Source organism: Callithrix jacchus, chromosome 19 (assembly GCF_049354715.1).
Source record: "Callithrix jacchus isolate 240 chromosome 19, calJac240_pri, whole genome shotgun sequence".
Classification (NCBI taxonomy): Eukaryota; Metazoa; Chordata; class Mammalia; order Primates; family Cebidae; genus Callithrix; species Callithrix jacchus.
Window position 1 is genome coordinate 38,374,888 of NC_133520.1, and position 22,771 is coordinate 38,397,658.

General features: G+C 40.5%; 1 protein-coding gene and 1 long non-coding RNA gene across 5 annotated transcripts; both read left to right on the plus strand.

Annotated features, from left to right (window-relative positions):
* The first annotated feature begins 319 nt into the window (after positions 1 to 319).
* ZNF695 (zinc finger protein 695) lies at positions 320 to 20,966 on the plus strand. Of its 4 annotated transcripts, none has more exons than XM_008985645.5 (5): positions 320 to 472; positions 7,064 to 7,143; positions 9,225 to 9,351; positions 9,999 to 10,094; positions 18,982 to 20,966. In XM_008985645.5, the coding sequence occupies exons 2-5, from the start codon at positions 7,129 to 7,131 to the stop codon at positions 20,016 to 20,018; spliced, it is 1,275 nt and encodes a 424-aa protein (XP_008983893.1). In that variant the 5' UTR covers positions 320 to 472; positions 7,064 to 7,128; the 3' UTR covers positions 20,019 to 20,966. The 4 variants fall into 4 exon arrangements, with proteins under 4 accessions (XP_008983893.1, XP_008983894.1, XP_008983896.1 ...); XM_008985646.5 differs by having other exon boundaries at positions 7,079 to 7,143; XM_008985648.5 differs by lacking the exon at positions 7,064 to 7,143.
* Positions 677 to 3,820, plus strand: LOC144580418 (uncharacterized). The gene is made up of 2 exons (XR_013529906.1): positions 677 to 983; positions 1,670 to 3,820. It is a non-coding gene; the product is annotated as an uncharacterized LOC144580418 (long non-coding RNA).
* Positions 20,967 to 22,771: the final 1,805 nt, after the last annotated feature.

The following is a 22,771-nucleotide window of genomic DNA, read 5'->3' on the forward strand; positions in this document are numbered from 1 at the left end:
CCTTCCCACTCTGTTGTTTTCATTTGCGAATTACGTATGTCTATTATTTATGAATGAATATAACCTTATACAAACGTTAAAGGAAAATACTCCCTGGGCTGGACGAGGCCCAGAGCAACCAGGAAGCCCTCCATGAAAAGGCTGAAGCCAAGAACCTGTTACTTTGTCGCCGTCAGCCCAGCGTCTGATCACACCCTCCGTCACTCAGGGCCTGAGGGGGCGGGGACTGGAGTCCTATCCAATCAGGGACGCTGACGTGGGAACGGTCCAATCAGGCGCGCAGCCGGACAGAAGGGCGCGGCTTCCGGGATGTGGCGGTGCCTTCGTCTCGCCTAGTCCTCGCGCGGGCGTCTGTGCTCCGCGTGCTCTGCTCTAGGACGCCCAGGTGGCCGCCACAGCTCTTGCCCTGTGTCCTGCAGGTATCAGGAGATCCATAGCTAAGAGGCCTGGACAGCCGGGAAGCTGGGAAATGGTGGGTATATGCACGGGGTCCCGAGGTGGGGCGGGGCTGATGGAAACGGCTGGAACTGGCTGGACGGCCCTAGGCCTCCCCACATCTCCCTCCGGAGTCTGCGGACCCGATACCCCGGCGGCCCCGCCCGGCGCTCGGCTTCTCCTGGCCGCAGGATGTGATGTGGGCTGGGCCGCCAGCCGCGCCCCGCGTCCGGTCCGCTTCAGTGCGCGACTTCCGCCCGGCCGGGGCCGTCGCAGGCAGCTGTGCGTTCGTGGCTGTGCGGTGGCGACGGGAGGAACCTGGGGGAGCCCCGACCCAGGAGGAGCCACCGTGGGGGCGCTGTGGGTCCCAGGCCCTCCTTTCCCCTGGGAAACACGAAAAGGGAGTCGCGGTTTACATGTTGAAGAGTTTATTTGAGCAAGGAACTGCTCATCAGTGCAGAGCGCCCAGCCGGGTTTGCGGGTGCCTGGAGCAAAGGCTCGTACGGTGCGTGAGGAAGCGAACCGCGTTCAGAACCTGGTGCAGTTAGGTAGGCGCCTCGCTGGGACTGTCCAGGTGGAAGTTTCCTGCTTCTGTAAGGAGAGGTTATTGGAGGTTTGGTTGGTTCAGCCTGAATATCGTTTTCCGCTAAGGTAGTAATTTACAAGACGTGTATTTGAGATAGATTTCTCTCCTTAGGAACCCATGGCACTAGTGCTACTTGGGTCTAATACTGACTGCTACTTAATGATTTTAAACACTCCAGAGGGGGACTGGTTTCCACTGCGTATGCAAATGTGTGGCGAGCAGGCAAGCAGGGCCTCACATTCACCGTCCTGTCTTCCCAGCCTCTTTGTCCTTTATTGTACTTTTCACACACAATATTTTAGTCACTTTTCCACAGAGCATTGGATGGCACTTTTTTTAGACATCTGTTTTCTGTTTGGAGACATTTTATGTGAACAGAGAAGAATCTCCTGACACTCTGCTTTAAAAAAAAAAAAAAAATCTTTGTGCCTCTTGTTTTATCTTCCCCAGGCACAGACACCTTATCAGAATGTATTTGGTTTGAGGTTCTGTTTTGGAAATGTTACAAGGTAATGTGTCCCCACACACACTTAAGTCTTTTTCTGTGCCTGGGTTTCATTATTGCCTGGGTATGGCCCAGGATGCCCCCAGCAGTCCTGGCTCAGGGAATGTTGAGTGGATATTAACCTCTTGTTCCTTTCCTCCCAGAGGACAACCTCAGTGATGCAGGTGGAGCCTCTTAGGGGAGCAGCTGGATGCCCTGGGGCTGAGAGAAATCTCGTTCTACCCTTAGTTGACAAAGCTAACCTCGAAGTTAAGATTGTCTTCACCCAACTCCAGCTTCTCTGTTCCTTGGAGACACATTGCTGGTCAGCCAGTCGGATGCCGATATTGAGAGGAAAAGACAAATGATTTCTGACATCTGGATCCTCTCAGACTTGTGAAGGGGAAAAAAATGTTCCAAAGGACAAGGAAAACCCACTCCAGGGAGGCGGTGCAAGAATCTGCAAAGCCAAACCTCTTGGGGCACACAGTGGGACACGATATAGTGGCTCCTGGGCAAGCAGGGAAGGTGGGCATTGAGTTGTTCAGTGGGCAGTGGGGAAACAGAAGAACGTCCCAAGTGATAGGATGGCCTGACTTGGCACTTGAGTCAGATTTGTCTGTGTTCCAGTCAGCATTGCCACTTCCTGGATTTTACACCTTGAAAACTTTTTCCACTTAATTCAACCTTAGTTTTTTTTTATTAACTGTCTATTGCATTTTAACAGTAGAGCTTCAAAATTAAGAAAATGTTTAAGAGGCAGATTTCAGAAAAGACATTCAATATATAGTCAAATATTCACTGAGTTACCTTTTTCTTCACTAGAGTGAGTGTAGTAAGCTTGTCAGGCCTATTCTTTTTTGGAGGGTGATTGTAAACAGAATCCCAGGGCTTAGCTGTGGGAATGCTACCAGGGAAAGTGATAGGGAAAATCTCTCTTCCAGTATGGCTGTAGGAAATGAATACATTTCCACAAAATAAATGTAGTAGATTAATTGGCGAATTACACTGATTCATCAAAATATTAGTTCCTCTTTTTTAAAGGGTGGAGAATTTGTGGAGTTGATATCTCTGTTATTTAGATGTGTAAGTTTAATACTGAATTTTAGAGGATGGGACTTGGCATCTCCTAGATATGTTCATATGTGTGTCTACTAAGTGATTTGAATTATGGAAATAATTTGATGTGTTTATTGTCTGAAACTAATAGACGCTTTTGCTGTCTCTATTGAGGTATAAAATAGAGGTGCCTTATAATTTTATTCTCTTAGATAAACACTGTGTTTGAGTGGTTTTGCTGGATTTTTCAAACACTGGGCATTTTCTCATTAAAACTAAGTGAATAAACCTGACTGGAAAATAGAAGTCTGAGCCCAGTGACTCTTAAGTTAAGGCCAATCTTGAGCCTGCAAAAGAAGGTCATTGAAGGCCCAGTTAGAGTTCTTGCTGGGGAGCCTCCCCTGCAGGTGTCCCAGTCTGCACACCCCAGCGTGAGAGGAGCCATAGAGCCCTGGAGAGCTGGGATCCACAGGTGGGTGCCATTGGGTGGGAATGGAAGTGGAGTCAGGAGGCTCTTTCTGAGGATGGAACTGTTACTGTTCTGGGGCTGTTTTTAGACTTTGTCAAATAAAACAAATTCACATTTAGGTAAGAAGTTCCTTAATTCTAAAGGAGTGTTACAACAGAGGGAAAGCACCAACTATGGTATCTTCCAGGATCTCAAAGCTTACGCAGACAGGGGCTTTCTTTCGTACGGAGGAACAAAGCAGAGTAGAAGGAAGGTGAGAGTGAGAGGACCCGATGCAGGTGGCACATCAGATCCTAATGAGAAAAAGTTTTACTCCCAAAGTGGCCTGTTCTTAGGAGGGTCGTAAATAGGAGTTAGATGTTAGCTCAAGCAGATGGTGGTACAAATTCAGGGGCCTGGGAGAAAGGAGAGAACCTTAAGCAGTTTGGTTAATAAGTATTTTGTTCTAACAACTGAAGACAAAAGTGTTGAGCTGACTGGTTATAGGGAAGAAATGGGAATTATCTGTACCTGGCTTTGTGACAGGTATAAGAGGGAGCATCATCTAAGTTATCATGAGAGACGTGTTGCTTTTTATTAAGCTGTTCTTGGAGAACACAGAGCTGAAGGATTTCATTAATCACAGCTATTTACCTGCCATCTTTGCCCACCGATTTCCCTTGCCAAATTCAGCTCTTCAATTTGACTGTTCCTGAGTTGTATCTTTTATAATAAACTGGTAAGCATAAGTACAGTGTTTTCCTGAGTTCTGTGAATAGCTCTATCAAATAAAACTATTTGAAACTTTCTTTTTTTTTTTTTTTTTTTTTTAAGAGACTGGGTTTCTCCATGTTGGCCAGACTGGTCTCAACTCCTGACCTCAGGTGATCTGCCCACCGTGGCCTCCCAAAGTGCTGGCATTATAGATGTGAGCCACCGCACCCAGCTCTGGGAGTTTCTGAGATACAGCAGTAACCCAGAAGTATTGGTGGGCCCCGGGGACATGTGACTGGCCTCTGCAGTGGCAGCAGTGTTGTGGGACTGAGTCCTGAACCTGTGGGGTCTGTGGTGACTTTGGGTGGTGTGAGAATTGAGTTGTTGGACACCCTGTTGGTGTTCAGCAACTCCACACATTTGGTGTCAGAAAAAAGACATCACAGTGGCCTGGGCTGGAGGCGTCTCAGGGTGTCTCAGGAATGGGAGGTTCTGTTCTCCTGCACACACGTCGCACATTCTCCTCTGATTCCAGTTCTCCTCTCAGGGTCAGAGAGGACTGAGGACTTAGAAGCAAAGCCTTCTGCAGACACACCCCTCTGTTCACTCTGCCGCCACTACGTGATTTTCACCTACTTGTAAACATCCCACTAGGCACCGACATGGCTAAGTCCCTTCCAGGACAAGGCTTCACCCTCAGGAGTCCCATCACAACACCTTTGCTTTGAGAGTTTTCCATAAAAAACCCACATGGTTGCCTAGAAGACTCCTGGCCTATCCCCACCCCCAGCAACCCGATCCCTCCATTCCGCCCCCACCCGGCTTTTGGACTATATGACTAATCTCATCTGCCTCCATGGACACAAGAACGAGCTGGAGCATACCCGACTTGGGCCAGTATCTGTAGCACAAACTGCTTCTTTACTAACCCTGTGCTGAGTACTTAACATGAGTACATGATAGCACTTCTCTGCTTTTTCTTTCCCACAAACCCTCTTTGATATGCACACTTTGTCCAGGGCTCCCCCTCAAGTACCTGAATCCAGATCTACTGAAATTCAAGTATCCATGAGTTCAAGACCATGAATATTTGAACTTGACTTGGCTGTGGTAGGTCATTGAAGCCCAGTTAGTTCTTCCTGGGGAGCCTCTCCCTGCAGGTGTCCGTACACTCCAAGTATGAAAGGAGCTCTTTCTACTGAAAGGAGCTAGAAATAAGAGGCTTAGTTCCCCAACAGAAAATAAGAGAATAAATTTTGCTCTTCGCCCCTTTTTTAAAGCTTTTATTAACTTTATTTGTTGAGATACGGTTTCACTCTTTTCACTCAGGCTGGAGTACAGTGGCACATTCATAGCTTACTGCAGCCTCAAACTCCTGAGCTCAAGTAATTGTCCTTCCTCAACAGCGAGAACTACAGGGATAAACTCCACCACTTGGCAAATTTTATTTTTTATTTTGTGTAGAGATGAGCTCTCACTTACATTGCCCTGGATGGTCTTGAACTCCTGGCTTCATGCTATTCTCGCCGCGGCCTCCTAAGTGCTGGGATTACAGGCATGAGCCACTGTTCCTGGCCAACATAGACATCTTAAAGCCCCATTTTCAGAGTAGCACCCTTTGAGTTGTCCAAATCCAGGGACCTGTTACAGTTGTGTGAGAAGCTCCTGGTATAACAAGAGCCTGGTGACAGAATCTGTAAATGTAAACAAGAACCTCAGCAGTGGAAGGTTAGGGCCACAAAATATGCAGAGCCATGGTCACAGCCACACCCATCTATAAAGTCATTATGGAAGCAGTATTGTCCTTTCTCTGACTCAAGATTTAGCTAATTAGGGACAGGTGATACCTCCTCGGGGTTAAGAATCTGCTACTCTGGCAGGGCATGGTCGCTTACCCTTGTAATCCAAGCCCTTTAGGAGGCCGAGGTAGGTGGATCACAAGGTCAGGAGTTCAAGACCAGCCTGGCCAACACAGTGAAACCCCATCTCTACTAAAAATACAAAAAATTATCTGTGCATGGTGGCAGGTGCCTGTAATCCCAGCTACTCTGGAGACTGAGGCAGGAGAATCACTTGAACCCAGAGGCAGAGGTTGCAGTAAGCCAAGATCACACCACTGCAGTCCAGTGTGGGTGTCAGAGCAGATTCCATCTCTAGAAAAAAAAAATGACTCCATACATTATTTTTCCTAAAAATCAGTGATGGAGAAACAGGAAAAAAAAAGCTGGATCCTTCATGTAAATCCTGGGGATTGTGGAACCCTTAGTACCCACCTGCCTGGGTGTTAGAGGAGTTACCTCACTTGTTACTACGTTTTCAGCACGGTCCTCTGTAACATACTTTTGAGCATGTAGTATATGTTCCATAAACATTGCATTAATGTGCATGTCCATGTTGTTTTCCCAGTGCAGACTTGCTCAGACATTGCTGCCTTCCCTAGACTATAGTAAACGTTGAAGGTTCAGCATAGAATGCCATCTTTTAGGATGGCAGTTGGTGGTCCTCACTTGCAGTCAGAAGCATTTGTGTTATGATACCAGTGTTGGGAAGGAACTCTGTGCTGTGCTTGCCTTCTCTAGCTGAGTGTTGCTGATAAGGAGTCCAAGGGGAACAGTATCAGAAGACTTGATAAGCCAATTTACAGACTGCTTTCACACCTGCAGAAACATTACTTAGAGGGTCCTGGAATATCAAATTAGAATACCAATTTATTTCTATGTACATTGAAGCCTGAGAGACAGTGCTCAGCTTGTAGTTCTCAGCCCAGGCTTCCAATTAGAATCACATGGCCAGTTTAGAGAACTACCATCATGCATACCCTCTCCAAAGATCCTGTCTGTGGTCTGGATGGAGGCATCATTGTTTTAAGGAAATGCCCCGCGCCATGATTCTAAGGTGAGATCAGAGTCAGGCTTGAGGGCTCCCAGATACAGTCACGGGACTTTAGTTCCAAAAGGAGGTCAGAGGACCTGTTCTACTTGGGTATGGTAGGGGTAGGTCACCAAGGTCCATATTTCCTTAATCGTGGGAGTTCATGGCAGGGGAGATCACCTGAAGTCAGGAAATGTTTGGTCTTTGTGTGGGAGCTCATTTTTTCCTCCCTCCTGTGACGAAGAATAAAGGAGTGTGCCCTCTTCTGTGCTTCAGGGCCTTCCGCCTGCAGGTGTGCTGGCTGCAGGTGAAAAGGTTGTCCTGTGCTTCAGGGCCTTCTGCCTGGAGGTATGCAGGTTGCAGGTGAAAAGGTTGTCCTGTGCTTCAGGGCCTTCCGCCTGCAGGTGTGCTGGCTGCAGGTGAAAAGGTTGTGCTGACACCTTTAAAGGCATATTCTCAAATGCAGGTGTGATTTGTCCAGATAATCTCACCTGAGAAGGAATCCCAGCGAAGAAGGAAGAAGAGGAAGAAATGGCTGGTTCTCAGGTGAATGTGTCCGGGTTCAGGGGATGTGTCCTCTTTTTCTTCTGGAATGTCATGTGTTGAGAACTTGCAAATCTTTATTTCTGTACTCTGATGTACCTGCCTAATACGTTTTTTCCAACTACTTTTCCCCCTTTTTTTCCCTAAGATTGTTAATCAAGGAGCTCTGTAAAATCCTTCCTCCTATATACCAGAATCTTCTCTCCATTCTCTCCATCCAGGCTTCTTATATGTCATGACCAAATCTCACCATCAATGTATGATGGGCAGTATTAAAAATGTTCTGTGACAGATCAACATGGGAAAGTGTGGATGCCCAAGATTCCCACTGGGGATGGGGTTGGGTCTTAGGGTATCAGTGAAGAAGGGGACTATGTACTGTTCAGATTTCATCCACCTGCTCTATCAGCTCTATGCAGAACAGAATTAAGAAAAGGGACATTTAAGGACGATGGCATTAATTGCCTGGAATAACTTAAAAGTTCTGAAAAGAGAATAATTAGAGTATCCCGTTTAGGATACTAAAGAAACACTTTTAAAATCCACTGTTAGAGATTAAAGAACCTGGGAAATATCTATCGCTTGAACTTTGCATAAAACTGATATTTCTGGCCAGGCACTATGGCTCACACCTGTAATCCCAGCACTTTGGGAAGCCGAGGTGGGCAGATAACTTGAGGTCAGGAGTTCAAGACCAGCCTTCCTAACATGATGAAACCCCATCTCTACCAAAAATGCAAAAATTAGCTGGGCATGGTGGCACACACCTGTAATCTCAGCGACTTGGGAGACTGAGGTGCCTCTTACTTGAACCGAGGAGGCAGAGGTTGCACTGAGTGGAGATTGCATCATTGCACTACAGCCTGGGCAACAGAGCAAGGCTCTGTCTCAGAAAACGAAGGAAAAAAAACAGATGTTGCTACATGATTAGGTTCAGATTGTAATTTACTATTTTTCTGGCCAATAATATTAGAGCAGTGATTTTGTGTCCTCCTGTGTGTGATCCTTGATATCAATTTATCCTACTATAGTTGATCAGATTTTTCCACTGTAGAGTTATTTTTCTCATTATTATTAGTACCTTGGGGAGATTTACTGACTGACGTGTATAAAGCATCATCACATTTAATTAGGAAGCTCTTCTTTCTTTTTAGATTCTCCTTGGTTATAGGTCGCTTTGGAAGAGGAAGGCTCTCATGTTTGTTGACTGGTTAGATAAACTGAAACTGAAACAAACACAGGCTCTGCCACTTCCTGTATGTTTGAGAAAAAATATTTTCCTTGGGCCAGACATTGGCTTCACTGTATAGCTTACTAGAAATTGAGAAACTCAGACTTCACCCTAGGTCTTCTGAATCAGAACCTGCATTTTCAGAAGATCTCTAGTTTCTTGTGTACACATTAAAATTTGAGGGGTACCTTCTGATGAATCATGACTTCTACATATGAGAAATATTTACGACTTATCCTGTGTGATATAAATATAACAGGAAAAAAATATATATGCCTGTATTGATGCCCTTAATTTTTTTCTTTTTCTTTTTTTTTTTTTTTTTTGAGACAAGAGTTTTGCTCTTGTTACCCAGGCTGGAGTGCAATGGCGCAGTCTCGGCTCACCACAACCTCCGCCTGCCGGGTTCAGGCAATTCTCCTGCCTCAGCCTCCCGAGTAGCTGGGATTACAGGCACGCACCACCATGCCCAGCTAATTTTTGTATTTTTAGTAGAGATGGGGTTTCACCATGTTGATCAGGATGGTCTCGATCTGTTGACCTCGTGATCCACCCGCCTCGGCCTCCCAAAGTGCTGGGATTACAGGCTTGAGCCACGGCACCCAGCTGCCCTTAATTTTATACTGTATTATTCACAAAAGTAGATCATTTATACTGGTTATGTGCATCTTATGCCATCCTCTTTCTTAGGATTAGAGAATACATTGGAGAACATTTCTGTGTTTATAATTATTTGATAATTTCAGTCCCTTCTATAAGTAAGAACCAATTCTCTCTGTCTCTCTTGTGCCTGGGATCAAATTAAGAACTCTACCCATGGACACTTGATAAGTATGTGTTTTCTTTTTTCCAGGGACTGTTGATATTCAGGGATGTGGCCATAGAATTCTCTCCTGAAGAGTGGAGCTATCTGAACCCCGCTCAGCAGAATCTGTATAGGGATGTGATGTTAGAAAACTACAGAAACCTGGTCTCCCTGGGTGAGGATGATGTCATTGCATAATTTCTATTTTATTTCCTTCATTGTAGAATATTTTGGGGACTTTCTGCTTTGCATAAATGAGTTTTGGATTTCTGCTTTCAAGGAAAACTTGGGGATTTGTTGGTATAGAAAAAATAATCTTCAAGGTATTTTATCTTGACATTAACCTTCCTTTCTTGAAGTGATGCACATACTCTAGATTAGTAGTAATTCCAGAAATTTAGTGGCATAAAATAGCTCGCTTTGGAAAATGAAGGCTCTCATGTTTGTTTACTGGTTAGATAAACTGAAACTGAAACAAACACAGGCTCTGCCACTTGCTGTATGTTTGAAAAAATATTTTCCGTGGCAACTAAAAAAATATTTAGTTGCCCACACCCTAAAAAATCTAGTTGCCACCACCAAATTTTGATTCAGTAGAATTAGGTAGTGAAACTAGGGACTCATAAATTTAAAATACTTGCAAAATATTCTAAAGGTTCTGTCAGGAAACAGTATTTTGGGATTTATTTTCTAGAATCTTCTATTATGTCCTCATTTCTCTAGTGAACACAGTACTAGGTTGATAATTGGAGAATCCAAGCAAGAGTCATGCTACTTTTTAAAAAATAAAACAGGTCCTTTTTTTTTTTTTTTTTAAACCAGGTATTGCTATCTCTAAGCCAGACCTGATCACCTGTCTAGAGCAAAGGAATGAGCCATGGAGTGTGAAGAAATGTGAGACAGTAGCCAAACAACCAGGTAAGTGGGAGTAAATTAAATGGATGGTAAAGATGAGAGGTTCAGAGATCAGGGAGGAAGCCAGACCTTAAAATGTGGTTTTGGAAGCTCTGCTCCAATGGAAATGGTTTCTAAGAAGCCCGAGTTTCTTTCCTTGCTCTCACGTAGGAATGCCTCTCTCCCATGCTCTTAAATTCTTTCGAGGCTCTACTTTCCTTCAGTGATCTTTCTTCAAAATTATAGTGAAAGCCAAAGTCCTCTTCACAACTTGTAACAGACCATATGATCTGCTTGTTCTTCCACTGCTTTGGGGACACAGGAATATCTGTATTTTTTAGACGCTCTTTGTTAACGTATTTTTAAGTTCCCTTTTTGCACGATGTCTAAGATGTGTAAGAATAGTGGGATTTGGCTTAGAATCCTAGGAACACCAGAACAGATATTATATATTTTCTGCTTTGTGATTTCCCATTCTGTAGAGGTTTGAAATGTCATTCTATAGAAATGTATACTCAGTGATTTTTGTGAGAACATTAGACATCTCCCTAAATATAAGAAACTGTTATTTTTTTAATTAAACATCTATTGTTTTATATAAACTGGGATTGGTATTTTAAACTGTGCCCAAAATTCTCAATTGTAGTGTAGTTTAGTGTATCTGTTCACTTCATGTTAGTTCTTTTCACACTGCTGACTGACACCTGAGACTGGGAACAAAAAGAGGTTTAATTGGACTTACTAATTCCACATGGCTGGGGAGGCCTCAGAATCATGGTGGGAGATGAAAGGCACTTCTTACATGCAAGCAGCAAGAAAAAATGAGGAAGAAGCAAAAGCCGAAACCTCTGAGAAAGCCATTAGATCTCCTGAGACTAGTTCACTATCATGAGAATAGCACGGGGAAGACTGGCCCCCGTGATTCAGTTACTTCCCCCTGGGTCCCTCCCACAGCACATGGGAATTCTGGGAGACACAATTCAAGTTGAGATTTGGGTGGGGCACAGCCAAACCGTATCAACTTCCTAGATTTCTTAAATATGCTATCTATTTGGGTAGCTTAAAGCAGTGCTAAGCATATATTTAACTTCCTCTTGCTACCTTAGTTTATAATAACTATCATTTTATAATTTTCTCTTGTTTAGTATGAAATTTACTGGAGCTGTTATTCATATATTTTTCGGTGTGTATACATTTGTGTATATATGTACATGTATGTAACATGGATTTTTTCACCAATAAAAATTGTGTGAGTATTGTGTACAATGGGATGATTTGATATAACTATCTTAGCAAATTTTAAGCATGCAGAATGCTATTAGGAACTACAGTCACAATGCTGTACTCTAGTATGTAACTTAGAGTGGAAAGTTTGTACTCTTTGAACAACATTCCCCTGTTTTCCCTACCTCCAGCCTCTGGCAGCCATCCTTGTACTCTCTGCTTCTGTGAGTTCAACCCTTTCTGATTCCCCTTATAAAAGAGATTATGCAATATTTTTCTTTCTGTGCCTGGCTTATTTCACTTAGAATAATTTCCCCCATGTTCATCTATGTTGTTGAAATGGCAGGATTTTATTATTTTTAATGGCCGAATAATATTCGTGTTTGTGTGTGTGTGTGTATACTTTTTAGTGTCTGTAGACATTTAGGTTTTCATATCTGGGCAATTGTGAAAAAATGCTGCAGTGAACATGAGGGTACAGAATTTTTTGATATAATTATTTCCTTTGGTTATTTACATGGAAGTGGGACTGAGGAATTATATGGTAGTTTTATTTTTCAGTTTTTAATTAAGAACCTCCATACTGGTTTTGCTAATGGCTCTACAGATTTACAACTCAGCAACAATATACAGAATTTATTTTTCTTCACACCCTTGTCAATACTTGTACTGACTTATTTCAGTTAACATAATATTCTCAAGCTTTATTATCGTACAGTATGACAGTATTTCCTTCTTTAAGGCTAAATAATGCCAATTTTATGTATGTCCCATATGATCTCTTTTGTAGTTTTTTCTTTTTATTTGTATGAATTTATGGGGTGTAAATTAATTTTCTTAAGTGATAGATAGGGCAATAGTGAATAGATATTCAAGGCTTTTGTCCATACCTTGAATAATATACACGTCTCTTCCTTTTGATATTAGCCATCCTAAAAGCTGTGACATAATGTCCCATCATGATTTCAATTTGCAGTTGCTTGATAATTGGTGATGTTAAGCACCTTTAAGGGTACATTTTTAATAATGTTACACGAATTCACATTGTTATGCAAAAGACCTCTAGAAATTGTACATCTTGCAAAATCAAAACTCAGTACTCCTAAAGAACTGCCTATTTTATTCTCTCTCCAGCCCTTGACAGACACCCTTTAACTTTCTATATGATGTTGGCTACTTAAAGATATTATATGAGGCCAGGCACAGTGGCTCACGCCTGTAATCCCAGCACTTTGGGAGGCCGAGGCGGGTGGATCACGAGGTCAAGAGATCGAGACCATCCTGGTCAACATGGTGAAACCCCATCTCTACTAAAAATACAAAAAAATTAGCTGGGCATGGTGGCGCGTGCCTGTAATCCCAGCTACTCGGGAGGCTGAGGCATGAGAATTGCCTGAACCCAGGAGGCGAAGGTTGCGGTGAGCCACAATTGCACCATTGCACTCCAGCCTGGGTAACGAGCGAAACTCCGTCTCAAAAAACAAACAAAAAAATATATTATATGTAAGTAGAATCATACACTGTCACTGGTACTGGCTTATTTCAGTTAACATAATATTCTCAAGCTTTATCCTTATAGTGTAACAATATTTTCTTCTTTAAGGCTGAATAATAGCAATTTTATGTATATGCCACATTTCTTTTTATCTGTTGATCAGTTGAGTTGATTCTGCATTTTGGCTTTTGTGAATAATGCTGCACTACCTTTTCTAGGTTCTGAGTTGCATACTTTGAATATATAATCACAAATGGGATTGCTGGAGTATATGATAATTCCATTTTTAATTTTTCAAGGAATCTCTATACTATTTTTTAATAGCAACGGTGTCATTTTTTTTCATGAACAGTGCACACAGGTTTCCATTTCTTCACATCCTTGAGAGATTAGTTTCTGTTGGCCTTTTTTCCCCCGCCTGCAGACAGGGTCTTGCTCTGTCACCTATGCAGGAGTGCAGTGGCTTGATCTTGGCTCACTGCAACCTCTGCTTCCTGGGTTCAAGTGATTCTTCTGCCTCAACCTCCTGAGTAGCTAGGATTACAGGCATGTGCCACCATGCCATGTTAATTTTTGTATTTTTAGTAGAGATGGGATTTCACCATGTTGGCCAGACTAGTTTCAAACTCCTGGCCTCATGTGATTCTTCTGCCTCAGCCTCCCAAAGTACTGAGATTACAGGCATGAACCCCTGTGCCTGGCCTCTATTCGTTTTTGATAGTGGCCATTTTGATGGATATGAGGTGATATCTCATTGTGATTTTGCTTTGCAGTTCTCTACAAATTAGTAATTTTCAGCATTCTTTCAAGTGCCTGTTGGCCACTTGAGTGTTATCTTTTAAAGAAAAGTCAGTTCAATCCTTGGTCCATTTTTAAATCAAATTATTATTCTTTTTACTGAGTTTTAGGAGAGATATAGTCTGTATATTAACTCCTATCAAGTATCTAATAGGCAAATATTTTCACCCATTTTTAAGGTGGTATTTTCACTCCACTAAATGTTTCCTTCAATGTTCAGAAATTCTAAATTTGGTGTAGTTCAGTTTTTTGTTCTTTGTTGCTTATGGATTTGCCTTCATATCCAAGGAAACAGTATAAAGAGCAATTTGATGATCTTTTCCTCTATATTTTCTCCTGAGTTTTATTAGTTTTGTTTAAGTATTCAATCCTTTCAAAATATTGTTTGCATATGATGCAAAGGAAGGGCCCAAATTAATTGTTTTCATGTAGGTACTCAGTTTTCAGCATGATTTGTTGAGGAGATTCTCCTTTCCCTACTGCATGGTCATAGCAACCTTGTGGACGGTCATTTGATTCTATGCAAAAGGATTTATACCTGGGTTCTCGCTTCTGTTTCATTATCTACTTATTAATGTTTGTCCTTGTGTCAGTGCTACATTATTTTTATAGCTTTGTATAATATATTTGAAATAGGAAGTGTAAAGCCGCTTCTTATTCTTTTCATTATTTATTTATTTATTTTTTTAATAATAGAGACAGGGTCCAATCTGGCTTTAAACTCCTGGCCACAAGTTATCCTGGTAATGTTTACGACCCAAAATGCTAGGATTACAAGCATAAGCCACCACACCCAGCCTTTTCTTCTTTGGAAATGGTGTTTGATTAGTTAGAATTTCTAAACAAATTTTAGGATTTAGAGAATATTTCTGCAAAAGAAGTACCATTGGCATTTTGATTGAGATACAGTGAATCTGTATATCACTGTTGGTACTGATACCTTAACAAAAAAAAAAAATCATCTGATCCTTGAGCAAGAATACGTTCAAGAGTGTGTTTAGGCCGGGCACAGTGGCTCACGCCTGTAATCCCAGCACTTTGGGAGGCCGAGGCGGGTGGATCACAAGGTCAAGAGATCGAGACTATCCTGGTCACCATTGTGAAACCCCGTCTCTACTAAAAATACAAAAAATTAGCTGGGCATGGTGGCACGTGCCTGTAATCCCAGCTACTCAGGAGGCTGAGGCAGGAGAATTGCCTGAACCCAGGAGGCGGAGGTTGCAATGAGCCGAGATTGCACATTGCACTCCAGTCTGGGTAACAAGAGCGAAACTCCGTCTCAAAAAAAAAAAAGAAAAAGAGTGTTTAATTTTTACGTATTTTGGATTTGGTTAGAAAAAAATACATTGTGTGATTTCAGTCTTCTTAAATTTGATAAGTTTTGTATCCTAACAGAATGAATACACAATTGAGAATATTGTAAAAGAATATTCTGCTGCTTTTCCTGGAGAATTCTGAACATGTCTGTTAGGTCTAATTTGTCTATAATACTTAAATTTTCTGTTCTCTTATTGATTTTTTTTTTTTTTTTTTTTTTGAGACGGTGTTTCACTCTTGTTACCCAGGCTGGAGTGCAATGGCGCAATCTCGGCTCACCGCAACCTCCGCCTCCTGGGTTCAAGCAATTCTCCTGCCTCAGCCTCCCGAGTAGCTGGGACTACAGGCACGCGCCACCATGCCCAACTAATTTTTGTATTTTTAGTAGAGAGGGGGTTTCACCATGTTGACCAGGATGGTCTTGATCTCTTGACCTCGTGATCCACCCGCCTCGACCTCCCAAAGTGCTGGGATTATAGGTGTGAGCCACCGCACCCGGCCCTCTTATTGATCTTCTATGGAATTTTTCTATTCATTATTGAAAATGGAATCTTGAAGTCTATAATTATTGTGTTGCTGTGTATTTCTTATTTCGTTTCTGTCAATATTTGCTTCATATATGTGGAAGCAAATGTTGCTCCACACACACACACACACACACACACCACACACACATATACATATATATGCATAAGACATATATATGTATGTTTGTGTGTAGAGTATGTGTGTATATAAAACTTAAAGATTTTTGGTAAATGGGCCTATTTTACCATTATGTCAATCTTTGCCTTTTGTGACAGTTTTTAATTAAAAATGTATCTTGTATAATATAATTGTGGCCATACCACCCAACTGTGGTTACTGGTTTCATGGAATATTTTTCTTCATTCTTTACTTTCAACCTATTTGACTCTTTTAGACCTACAGTTGAGTGTCTTGTACACAGCATATTTTAGAATCTTGTTTGTTCTTAATCCATTCAGCCGTTTTCTTTTCATTAAGGATTTTAATCTATTTATATTTAAAACAATTTCTAAAGGAAATGGCAATACTAGTGCCATCTTGTTTTTAATTGTTTTCTGTTCCTTGTAGATATGTTGTCCCTCATTTCCATCTATCTTATAACTTTCCTACAGTAGACTACAAAAACTATTTATCTTTATATTCCCCAATTTAATATTAATGTCAAAAATGATATCATTTTATATTGTGCATTTATTAATAGATTTTTGGAGACATATTGTTTTTCACAGTCTACAGAGTTTTCAGTTTTATGTACCATTAGACAATTCCACATCTGTGTGTATATATATATATATATGTATATGTATATATATATGTGTGTGTATATATATATATGTGTGTGTGTATATATATATATGTATATATAAAGGTAAATATATACCTTTAACAGAGAGCTTTATATTTTCATATGGTTTTATGATGTTGTCCAGCATCATTTTATTTTTCAACACAATAGATTGCTTTTATAATTTCCTTTAGGACTATACTAGTAGCAACAAACATTCTCAGCTTTTGTTTATTTTGGAAGTCTATTTTTCACTTATTTTTGAAGGTAAATTTTTTTTTAATCAAGTATTCTTTTTCTGTTTTTGTTTTTTTGAGATGGAGTTTCACTCTTGTTACCTGGGCTGGAGTGCAATGGCACAATCTCGGCTCAACGCAACCTCCGCCTTCTGGGTTCAAGCAATTCTCCTGCCTCAGCCCCCCAAGTAGCTGGGACTACAGGCTCACACCACCATGCCCAGCTAATTTTTGTATTTTTAGTAGAGACGGGGTTTCACCTCATTGACCAGGATAGTCTCGATCTCTTGACCTTGTGATCGACCCGCCTCAGCCTCCCAAAGTGCTGGGATTATAGGCGTGAGCCACAGTGCCTGGCCAAATCAAGTATTCTTGCTAATATTTTTGGTTTTATCTCACTCACATTTTAGAAGTTCTCAGCCCCTTCCTTTAAAAAAAAAAAAAAAAAGAAAAAACTTGCCACTTTTTACCTATATCTTCTAAGTCTCTTTTTATGAATATATTGGTCTACTGAATGATGTCCATTAAGTCCTATATTGCATCTTCATTTTTTAAATTTTGCTTCTACAACTCGGTATTTATAAATGATATATCTTCAATTTGCTGATGTTTTTTTCTGCCTCATTAAGTCTGCTGTTGTAGCTCTTTAGTAAATTTTTCAACACAGTTATATTCTCCAGCTCAACAATTTTAGTTGGGTTCTTTTTTATAGTTTAAAAAAAAAAATCTCCTTGTTGACATATTATTTTCCTCATGCATGGTTTTTCTGATTTTTTTTTTTTAAACAAGGTCTTACTCTGTCATCCAGGCTGTTGGAGTGCCGTGGTATGATCATAACTCACTGTAGCCTCAAACTCCTGAGTTCAAGTGATCCTTCCACCTCAGCCTTCTAAGTAGCTGGGACTATAGGCACATACCACCATGTCTGGCTAATTAAAAAAAAAAATCATAGAGACAGTCTCACTGTGTCACTCAAGCTGGTCTTGAACTCTTGGTTTCAAACAATTCTCTCACCTCAGCCTCCCAAAATGCTGGAATTTCAGGTGTGAGCCTCTGTGCATAGCCAGAATTTATTTTTAAATGAGCAAAAACCTGAATATTTTACTTTATGTAAACCATATTGCTCTTGTCAGCATGCCCAACCTGATTTTGTGTAGTTAATTAAATGTGTTCTGCTTTTGGTCGTTGAACATGTTTAAGATGATTACTTTAAATTCTTTGTCCAAAAAATACGAAAATCTCCCTTCCTGAAGGGTGAATTTCTGGAGATATGTTTCTTCAAATAAGGCAGGTTTCCTGTTTTCTCTGTATGCCCTGTGATCACATACACAAAAATAAAATTCTAAGTACTAGAATCGTGGTTTATAAAATAGCTTTGCTCTGGCAGTCTCATAGAAGCATGCTTACAGATGACACATTGCGTTTCCATTTCTGTTTTCAAGATTCTCTTCTCATCTGTAATTTTTTGAAACTGCCTATAATGAGTCTTGTTATGGGTCTGTTAGTGTTTATCCTATTTGAAATGTGTTAAGCTTCATAATTTTTTTTTTAACATTTGAGAATTTGTCAGTTATTCTTTTTGGATTCTTCAGCTCCAAAATTTCAATTTCTTCTTATACTTTTAATCTTCGTGTGGGTAATGTCATTTTCTTAATTTCATGTCTGTGTTCCCATTTTACTCATTGGGCATTATTCAGATCGTTATCTCAGATTTTTCAGGTTGATTTCTGGATATTTGTTTATTTATTCACTTATTGTTTTGATTGAGCCATGTTACCCTAATGTATATGTTGCGATCTTTGGTTGAGAGTTGGGCACTAAAAGTCACCTGTCGCAGTAGTTATAAAAAGGCATTGTCCTGGGTAGTCTGACACCAATTGACTGGAGCTAGGGTTTCCATGAGCCTCTCAAACCTGTTCGCAGGATGTGTGTTCTCTGGAACTTTATGCGTAATTTCCAGTTAGAGAGGTTTACCCATGTTTCTTCTTCTTTCTTCTTCTATAATCAGTTATTTGCTAAACCTGTTGTCTGTCTGTGGTACTGCAGCCTCCTTGCTGCCATAACAATTATTTACCTTTGGTCTCGGCAGAGCCAACCTGTCATTCCAAGGTTGGTTCTGTTCTACCACTTCCTTTCAGCACTCTGTGTCATGGGAGACAGAAACTAGTCTCTGAAAATTCCATCTAAACTATGGACATATGTGCCACTACTTTCTGTCTTGAAGGAGAAGCTAGGAGTTGGGAGTTTATTTCTGAAGTGATTATGGTGTGTTGAGGGGAAGAAAGAATTGTGGTGGATAAACGTAACAAGCGTTCCTTCCTCTTCTCTATAGGTTTTAACATGGTTTCTAGAGTTCTCACAAAGGCATTCTGTTCAGTATAGTTTTGTTATATTATATACATAAAAAAATTAGGGCTATCTTTATAATGCTATGTTGCTAATGTGTTTGGTGTAATTATATAGATTAGCTTTTTAAATCATATTCACCTAAGGCTAGTAAGTTGGATAATTTATGTTTATTTTTTTCAGCTATTTCTTCTCATTTCACCCAAGACCTCTTGCCAGAGCAAGGCATAAAAGATTCATTTCAAAAAGTGATACTGAGAAGATATGGAAGCTGTGGCTTTGAGAATTTACACTTACAGAAAGATTGGGACAGTGTGGGTGAATCTAAGGTGCAGAAAGAATGTTACAGTGGACTTAACCAGTCTTTATCAACTACCTATACCAAAATCTTTCAGTGTAGTAAACATGTGAAAGTCTTCAGTAAATTGTCAAATCTAAATACACATAAGATAAGACATACTGGAGAGATATCTTCCAACTGTAAAGAATGTGACAATTCCTTTTACATATCCTCAGTTCTAACTCCACTTCAGAGAATCCGCACTGCAGAGAAATTGTACAAATGTAAAGAATGTGGGAAAGCCTTTAGGCACTGCTCATGCTTTCTTGAACATAAGACAGCTCATAATGAAGAGAAACATTACAAATGTAAAGAGTGTGGCAGAGTCTTTAAATCCTTCTCAAGCCTTTCTAATCACATTGTAATTCATACTGGACAGAAACTCTATAAATGTGAAGAATGTGGTAAAGCTTTTAACCACAGTTCAAACCATGCCAAACATAAGAAAATTCACACTGGAGACAAACCCCATAAATGTGAAGAATGTGGCAAAGCTTTTAACTGGTTCTCCTACCTAACTCTACATAAGAGAATTCATACTGGAGAGAAACCCTACAAATGTGATGAATGTGGCAAAGCCTTTAACCAGTGTTCAAACCTCACTAAACATAAGCGGATTCATACTGGAGAGAAACCCTACAAATGTGAAGAATGTGGCAAAGCTTTTAACCGGTGCTCACACCTTATTGAACATAAAAGAATTCATACTGGAGAGAAGCCCTATAAATGTGAAGAATGTGGTAAGGTCTTTATATCCTGTTCAAGCCTTTCAAACCATAAGAGAATTCATACAAAAGAGAAATGCTACAAATCTGAAGAATGTGACAAAACCTTTAACCACTGTTCACACCTTAATGTACATGAGAAAATTCATACCTGAGAAAAATCCTACAAACATAAAAAAATGTGGCAAAGCCTTTAATACCTGCTCATGTCTTACTCAGGATCAGAGTTCATATTGAACTAAAGCATTATAAATATAATGACTGTCAAAACACCTTGCTTTTTTTTTTTTTTTTTTTGAGACGGAGTTTCGCTCTTGTTACCCAGACTGGAGTGCAATGGCAAGACCTTGGCTCACTGCAACCTCTGCCTCCTGGGTTCAAGCGATTCTCTGCCTCAGCCTCCCGAGTAGCTGGGACTACAGGCGCGCACCACCATGTCCAGCTAATTTTTGTATTTTTTAGTAGAGACGGGGTTTCACCTTGTTGACCAGGATGGTCTCGATCTCTTGACCTCGTGATCCACCCACCTCGGCCTCCCAAAGTCCTGTTATTATAGGCGTGAGCCACCGCGCCCGGCAGTCAAAACACCTTTCACAGAAAAAAGTAATTTTACCACAAGTTAATTTGTTCATTAATGAACCTTTAATTCTGTTTTTTTGGTGTACACAAATCTGCCCTTTTGCCAGTACCATATTGTTTAATTATTGTAACATCGTAGTAAGCATTTTTATCAAGAGTGTAAACTACTGAATTTTGTTATTATTTTTCAGAATTCTTGTGAGTTTGATTTACTTTGCATGTTTATATAGATTTTAGGAAGAGCTTGTCAATTTACATTAAAAGCTACGTTGGAATTTGCGTTGAATTTGTAGATAAATTTGTTGGGTATTTTGATCTTCATTTTCAGTATTGTTATCTTTGAATATTGGATATTATCTCAGTTTATTCGGCTCTTTGATTTTTTTCAGCATTCTAAAATGTTCGGTGTATATTATGTGCATTTATTTTGTTAAATTTATAATTGTTTTCTATGATACTATTAGTGAAATTTTAATGTAATTCTTTTGTTTATTGCTATAATATAAACATATTATCCAACCTTGCATGTTGATCTTGTGGCATTGATGAACTTCTTTATTTGCTCAAGTAGGTTTTTTGTTTGTTTTTTTGTTTTGTTTTTGTTTTTTTGAGATGGAGTCTCACACTTTCACCCAGGCTGGAGTGCAATGGTGTAATCTCAGCTCACTGTAACATCTACCTTCTGGGTTCACACGATTCTCCTGCCTCAGCCTCCCAAGTAGCTGGGATTACAGGCAGATACCACCACACTCGGCTAATTTTTTGTATCTTTAGTAGAGATAGGGTTTCACTGTGTTGGCCAGACTGGTCTTGAACTCTGACCTCGTGATCCACCCACCTTGGCCTCCCTCAGTGCTGAGATTACATAGATTTTTAATGAATTTCTCACACCTTTAAAATACAACATTTCATTCCCGTAATTCCAGCACTTTGGGAGGCCAAGGCGGGCAGATCATGAAGTCAGGAGTTCGAGAGCAGCCTGACCAATATGATGAAACCCCATCTCTGGTAAAAAAAAAAAAAAAAAAAAAAAAATTAGCTGGGCATCATGGCATGTGCCTGTAATCCCAGCTACTTGGGAGGCTGAGGTAGGAGGATTGCTTGAACCTGGGAGGTGGAGGTTGCAGTGAGCTGAGATCATGCCACTGCACTCCAGCCTGGGTGACAGAGCAAAACTGTCTCAAAAAAGAAAAAAAAAGGGACCAGGCACAGTGTCTCATGCCTGTAATCCCAACACTTTGGGAGGCCAAAGTGGGCACATCACAAGGTTAGGAGTTTAAGATCAGCCTGGCCAATATGGTGAAACCTCATCTCTACTAAAAATACACACACAAAATTAGCCCAGGGTGGTGGCACATGCCGGTGATCCGAGCTGCTCAGGCTGAGGAAGGAGAATCCTTGAACTCAGGAGGCAGAGGTTGCAGTGAGCTGAGATCCCGCCATTGCACTCCAGCCTGGGCAACAGGAGTGAGACTCCATCTCAAAAAAAAAATACAAAATTATGGCAATAAAAGACTGTTCTAATCTGTTGCATTTTATTGATTTTTCTAGTGTAACTTTGTGGCTGACACCTCCAGTACAATGGTGAATAGTGGTAAAAGTAGAAATTCTCATCCTGTTTTCAAACTTACAGATAAAGCTGCCAATCATTCGCCATTAAGTATATTAGCTTTTGGTGTGGGGTTTTTCTTCTTGGCTCACTGCAGCCTCAACCTCTTAAGCTCAAGTGATCCTCCCACTGCAGCCAACTGAGTAGCTGGGACAAGCATGTACCACCATGGCGAGATATTTTTTTCCAAATTTTTTGTGAAGATGGGGTCTCCCTATGTTGTCCAGAATGGTCTTGAACTCCTGGCTTTATGCAGTCTTATCCACCTTGGCCTCCCATGTTCTGGGTTACAGGTGTAAGCCACTGTACCTGGCTGATTTTGGTTTTTCATAGATGCCTTTTAGCAGGTCTCAAAAGTTTTCTAATAGTTTTCTTGCTGTTCTATCATTCATAGGTGTTGAATTTGTCAGACTTCCATTTAAATTACTACATTTTTAGTTCAACTAATACTGTGTAATATTAAGTCAGCATTGCATTGTGAAAATATTTTACTTAGTCATGGTATGTAATCATTTTTATATGTTTTTGTATTTTTTAATGTTTCTGAGAATTTCTGTGTCTAGATTTAGGATGTTGTTTCTTAGTCATCTTGTGATTCTTTTGCCTCATTTTGGTATTATGGTAATACTGGCTAACAGATGAATTAAGAAATGTTACCTCTAATAGGTAACTGCTTGAAGTTTTTGTGAGAAAATTGGTATTTTTCATTAAATGTTGATG